At 39.3% G+C, this 6,827-nt stretch overlaps 1 protein-coding gene across 1 annotated transcript in view; it reads left to right on the forward strand.

The window, feature by feature from the left end:
- Positions 1-254: 254 nt before the first annotated feature.
- MS4A2 (membrane spanning 4-domains A2) overlaps positions 255-6,827 on the forward strand; it is an 11,517-nt gene continuing 4,944 nt past the window's right edge. Inside the window, exons 1-6 of the mRNA XM_015563130.1 lie at positions 255-339; positions 2,048-2,118; positions 2,652-2,786; positions 4,578-4,634; positions 5,835-5,990; positions 6,351-6,449. Of these exons, the coding sequence (XP_015418616.1) occupies positions 255-339; positions 2,048-2,118; positions 2,652-2,786; positions 4,578-4,634; positions 5,835-5,990; positions 6,351-6,449 (603 nt within the window). The remainder of the gene's footprint in view (positions 340-2,047; positions 2,119-2,651; positions 2,787-4,577; positions 4,635-5,834; positions 5,991-6,350; positions 6,450-6,827) is intronic.

Consider the following 6,827-nt stretch of genomic DNA (forward strand, 5'->3'; position numbering starts at 1 on the left):
ATTTGCCATCAAGTCCATGCCCCTCAGTGTTTCTGCTATCGCATCCCGGTCATTACAAAAATCAAAGCAGCAGATCATTAATAATTTAGTGGACAATGGAATCTTTAGTGTGAAATTGTCTCAGTCAGTCAGGAATAGTGCACAGCAGATAGAACTCTGCCTATTTAGTTTCTGAGACCATCTGTGGCAGAGCCAGATACATTGTGTCCAAAAGAGAGGAAGAGAGAGAAAGATAATAAATATTGAAGTGGGAGATGAATGGAGAGATCCAGAGGCTAAGACATACTCCTACTTATGAACCTAAGTATGATTTAAACAGGGATGACAGGCTTTTCAAAGGTACCATGGGAGAGCTTCTGCCTTAGAAATGGCTGAACTGGGACGCAAGTAGAGGACAGCTCTCTCTGTTCTGTAGTGTCTTTTTCTCACCTTCTCAATCATCATTAAACTGTTTCATTTTTAGGTCTGTGAATCCTGCTGGTCTCAGGCAGAGTTATTTTACAGCAGTTTCAGTAGGCTACCAATTTTCCCCTCTTCAAAATAGCAAGAGAAACCCTGTTGATTTTAATCAGCCAGTAAATTTATCTGTCTGACGAATGTCTTAACTATAAAGATAATCATTAATGTAATGAGCCAATCCATTTTAACTGTCCACCCAGAGCCTACCCTGAGAGGAAGCACACCAAGGCTTGTCTGTCATTAACAATATTCTTCATCACTGGATAGCTCAATTAATTTAAAAAAATGGAGTCGGATAATAGAAGCAGAGCAGATCTTGCTCTCCCAAATCCACAAGGGCCCTCCAGGTAGGCACAGGTTATTATTTTTTTCATTTTCTGTTAAGTAAATCCATGTTACCTACCTTCTGACCTATTTCTGTTTTTTTCTTTTAATCTTTACTGTTGAAGGTATTACATAGCTCCTCCTTCCCTTCTCCCCTCCCCCATTAACCTCTTCTAGCCCGGTCCCGTCCTCCCCCTCCTCCTCCCCAGATCCTCACCACCCCATTTTCTGTGTCCACGGGTTATGCACAAAGCAAAGATTCCATCTCAGATGTCAGGCAACCCTGAGGGTTCCAGATGGAAAGAGCCCAGTGTCTGCAGGGTCCTCAGAATCCTCCAGCTCAGGCCCATCACACCAAGCACTCTCTTTGGGGCCTTGTTTTTACACAGCTTGTGAGCTGGGAATAAGTTAAGTTTCCTAACAATAGAGAGAGGCTCACATTCTAGGTATGAGGTAGGGGAGTTTTTTCTATCAATATAGGTTTCTAGCTCCGTGTCTGATGTGTGCTAAAGGACAGATGCTTTTAAGAATGACCCTGGGCTCCTTTCTGGGTAGTCTTTGTTAACCTTAAGCTGTGGAATTCTGTCCCACTGTTTTGAGGGGATATGTTCTTAGAGTGAAGGCCAATAGAGGTGGATAATTTAGGTTTGCTTTGAATAACAAACGTGAACACATGTTAAGACTTTCTTTTGAACAGTTTTGGGAGAGGCTGAAAACAACTTTGAGAATCAATGTTGGATTATTAAATGTTAGGTGTATTCCAAATCTTTAGAAGGAATGTTCTTGGAGTGAAGGCCAGTAGAGGTGGATAATTTAGGTTTCCTTTGAATAACAAACATGAACACATGTTAAGACTTTCCTTTGAACAGTTTTGGGAGAGGCTGAAAACAGAACTTTGAGAATCAATGTTGGATTGTTAAATGTTAGGTGTATTCCAAATCTTTAGAAGGGAGAGCATTTCCAGTTAACCTCCTCTGAGGATGAAAACAGGATTAGAAATTCAATTAACTCTTCAAAGCCATTACTTTGAAGGCACATGAAATTGGGTGTGCCAGTGACAAAATATAGCTACACACATTTCTACGTTAAAAGGACTGAGATATGCATAGGTAAACATGTTTGATCGCTTTTATTTTCACTCATCAGCACAGATTAATTGGGAAAGAACTTGGTTTAATTCTTGGGTTAATAAAAAGACTTGGCACAGTTTTCATTCCATTTCAAAGATACTGGGATAATCACAGATGAAAAAATGGAACCGAAGGGAGTAATTTTGCCCGGCAACTTGTCAGTCTGAGTTTGGAATTTTTGAAAAGGGAGCTGGAATTCCTAGGGGTAAGTGAGCTTTTTTCAACCTCAATTAAAATAAGGACTGGTTCTAGGAAAGAGCATTAGGTTGCATCAACAGTTTTCTCAGTAGGATTCATGAGGAGCAAAGAATTCAGTAGATGCTTTGACACCAACTGGGTTCTGTGGGGTAGAAAGAAGCATTTCCTCATGAATATTAGAATGAGAAGGCAAATAGGATCTGCCAACTCTGGCCAATTGCTGGTGGCTAATGTAATATCTTGCTCTGAAGGATTTGTAATCTTTATCTTCTCTTAGATGGAAAGGACAATTATTGATGTCCACCATGTCTGACTGAGTAAAGGCGATGAGAATTATGTTGGCCATTCCTGCATTAGGTCATGTTTGTATCAATTCTCAGAGTGGTCAGAGGATGCTGGAAAATAGCACATGTGGATTCTTTCTCAGGGCTGCCTAAGGCACCAAAGCAATTTCCCAGATTTGGCCTTAATTGTAAGGAAATTGATATACTCTCGGGGAAATATCTTTTTATTCCACAAGAGTTATGCATTTCTCTACAGGTAACACAAATTCTGATTGGTTTCATGTGTTTTTGTTTTGGAACAATTGTCTACTGCGTGTTCAAGATTTCAGAATTTGAGAAAGATTTTTTTTCATCATTTAAAGCAGGCTATCCATTCTGGGGAGCAGTAATTGTGAGTATATTCCTATAATTTTCTCTGAAATAACACTGCACATAGCTTTTCTCTTACCCAGAACAGATCTACCTAGTCGTTTATCTCTAGTAGTCAGATTATATATAATAATACATTTATATTTATATTATATATATTATATACATTTATATTATATATTTGTATACATATTATAAAATATATTTGCAGTTTATAAAACTCCATGGGTTAAACATTTCAGGTTTAACACAGTTTATTACATAAGAAACCTGAGATTAATAAAAATTAAACAAATTGTTCAAGGGAAATTTAGCCAATAAAAATAGAACCTAAAGTTTGAAATCCAATTCTAGAAAATGTCTCTAACACTCTCATTAGTAAAGTTATTTTAGTAAAGAGAAGGAAAAGAGACTGCTTAGGTGAGGAGACAAGGTCAAAGGTATTTGATGAACTTCTCACATGCCCTAGAAAATTTTTCAGGTGCTTTCTCATTGAATCTCTTTTAATCATTTTACTATTTAAAAACTAGATGACTGTATGAGATTACAAACATATCTAGCTTTATTGAGTTATAATTGACATACAATAAATTGCACATATATAAGGTGTATAACTAGATAAATATTCACACATGCACACATACATATGAAAACATTATCATATCAATATAATGAACATATCCATTATCTCTAAAAGTTTCCTTGTGTCCCTTAGTAGTCCCTCCTTTCTTATATTCCCTGTTTTTCCATCCTTAAGCACTCACTCACTCATCTGCTTTCTGTCACTATAGATTACTTTGCATTTTCTAGAGTTTTATATAAATGGAGTATTATACAGCATGTTCTCTCTACTGTCTGGCTTACTTCACTCAGCATTAATTATTTTCAATGAATTCATGTCATTTTCTGTATCTATACCTCATTCACCTCATTTTAAGTCTAGAAAATATCACATTGGGGGAGGGTGGGGGGTAAGGGGAGAGATCAACCAAAGGACTTGTGTGCATGCATATAAGCTAACCAATGGACACAGACACTAGGGGTGAGGGCACAAGTGGGGGGTGGGTAGGGGATAAGGACACATATGTAATACCTTAATCAATAAAGGAAAGAATCACATTGGTTTGTCACTCATTTAAAGACTTAGGACCAGATCAGAACTCTCCTTGAACGTTGGCTATATTTTATTTGAAACTTCTCTCTACTATCTTTTCATTCCAAACACTTGGCTTATTAGTGTCTCTCAACACATCAAACAATCTGAATCTTTGAGATTGTTTTGAACTTATACTATTCATTAATATTTTCACATGTGCGTTCTCATAATTACTAAATGTCTAGATGATATATGCCAGTCTCTAGAGATATATGTGCCACAAATATATTTCTTACTCAAATGAGCTGACAGTCTAACATAAAAGGTTCTCATACAAACAAATAGTTACAAAGCAATGAGAGTAGTGTTATGACAGAATCATGGAGCAGGTGCTGCTAGACCTTGCTACTCCAAAGGTAACCCATGGCCTGTCAATCTTAGCATTCTGCTGGAAGAAATTAAGAATCTCAAGCCCCTTCCATGACCTACTAAATAACAATCTGAATTTTAACAAGACCCACACTTGATTCCTGAGTACATTAACTTTGAGAAGCACTCCATAGGAAATAAGAATAAGAAAATAGTGAGCTTATGGAAAACCTGAAATGTTAACGTTGTAGAATATCCACAACTTAATCCTATATTTGGAGGAGGGGGAGTGAAAGGGACATAGAGAAGGGCAGAGACTCACTGTGCTTCCTCTCTTCCTTTGGACAGTTTGCTATTTCTGGATTTTTGTCAATTATGTCTGAAAAGAAAAATGCAACATATCTGGTGAGTTGCAATTCTGTTGTTCATCCTTGAGAAGGTAAGAAAAGTTGAATTTTAGGAGTCTTGAGGGAGACATGCCATCGTCTCTTATGTTATGAGATAATGTGGATATGTGACTTTTCCTCCCCACTCTATTTTGTTTTGGTTATAATCATTAAAATATCAGTTGTGTCATTTTAAAGCTATAAAGTGTAACTACCTTGCCACTTGTTTAGAAAATATCCTCATACCAGCCTTATCCTTGTAAGTATAGACCAGGGGTCCTCAAACTTTTTAAACAGAGGGTCAGTTCACTGTCCCTCAGACTGTTGGAGGGCCGGACTATAGTTTAAAAAAAAACTATGAACAAATTCCTATGCACACCGCACATATCTTATTTTGAAGTAAAAAACAAAACAGGAACAAATACAATATTTGTATTTGCATGTGGCCCGCGGGTCGTAGTTTGAGAACCCCTGGTGTAGACATTTCTATACTAATAAAAGGGTAATATGCTAATTAGATCAGACATCTTCTAGATGTCCTTCTGGACAAAGCCACGGAGGCGGGGTCTAGGCAGAGGCAGTTAGGGGCAATCAGGATGGCAGGGGAGAGCAGTTAGGGGGATCAGGCCAGCAGGGGAGAGCAGTTAGGGGTGATCAGACTGGCAGGGGAGCAGTTAGGTGCAACCAGGCAGGCAGGGGAGCAGTTAGGGGCATCAGGCAAAGCAGAGTGATTAGGGGCAATCAGGCAAGCAGGCAGAGTGGTTAGGGTTGATCAGGGAGGCAGGTAGGTGAGCAGTTAGGAGCCAGCGGTCCCGGATTGTGAAAGAGATGTCTGACTGCTGGTTTAGGCCTAAACCAGCAGTCAGACATCCTCTGAGGGGTCCCAGATTATAGAGGGTGCAGGCCCGGCTTAGGGATCCCTCCTCCCCCCGTGCACGAATTTCATGCACTGGGCCTCTAGTGATCATAGAAATGACTTTTTTCCAATTAAGGAGACTATTTGAGGAGAGACTGTGTGCCCATGTGGGCTTTCCTGAATGTGGTCCTAGCAAGAAAGTTATTAATCCTTAATAAACAAATACATTTTAAAGAGCTCCTCTTTTAATCTCTATTTTGTATATATGCGGAATTTACTGTATACATCCAACCCTGAAATGTTGATGGGTTAATTGAATGCACTGGCAAGTACAGGAACAGGTCTAAGTGTTTTTATTATCAGGTGCAAGGAAGCCTGGGAGCGAATTTGATCAGTGTCATAGCTGCAGGAATAGGAATCTTTATCCTGGCCACCAACCTAAAGAACAGCTTGGCTTATATCGATATTTGCCAGAAAGCTTATGAAGATGACTTCTGTATAGCGGCCTTTTTTTCCACAGTATGTATTTCTTAATCCTAATCTAAGTAAAGAAGCCCCCATTTCCTTTTTTCATGGACACAAACCTTTTTTTGCAACCTCTATCACATAATGTGGTATTCTGTAGGTTCATGCACAGAGATGCTGATGACCTCTCCCCCTCATCTCCAGCTCAATTCTGCAAGGTTGGAGTTATCTGCCTTGAGTAACCATCTCCTGGTTTTCGTGTGTGTGTGTGTGTGTGTGTGTGTGTGTGTGTGTGTGACTCTATAGGGACTGATCATGTGGGTGCGATGAAAATGGGAGCTGCTGTAAGGGAATGTACCTCAGGAACACCTAACTTGTGACTCACTCTGTCTTTTTTTGGTTATTGTTCAACAGGAACTTGTGGCAATGATCCTGTTTATTACCATTCTGGGGTTTGGGGCTGCTGTATTACTCATAGTCTACAGAATTGGAGAACTAGTCAAAGAAAATCAGGTAGGCAGAGGCCCAATACTAAATCATGAATGACAGGCTAAAGAATTTGAGCTTATTCCCTAAAAAATACGGTCTAAATTCCCTAGAACATTTCTTTCAAGGAAGTATTTCTTGGCTCAGCTGGCATGGCTCCATGGGCAACCTATAGATCAGGAGGTCACAATTCAATTCCAAGTTAGGGTTGTGAACTCTATCCTCAGTGTGGGGCCTGTAGTGTGCAGGAGGCAGCTGATCAATGATTCTCTCTCATCATTGATGTATCTCTCCCCCCTGCCCTTCCTCTCTGAAATCAATCCTACTTAATAAAAGAGAAACATGGTAATTAGCCGTACATCCGCTACCCTTCTCATTGGCTAATCAGGGCGATATGCAAATTAA

This window comes from Myotis davidii, unplaced genomic scaffold, assembly GCF_000327345.1.
Source record: "Myotis davidii unplaced genomic scaffold, ASM32734v1 scaffold818, whole genome shotgun sequence".
Taxonomy (NCBI): Eukaryota; Metazoa; Chordata; class Mammalia; order Chiroptera; family Vespertilionidae; genus Myotis; species Myotis davidii.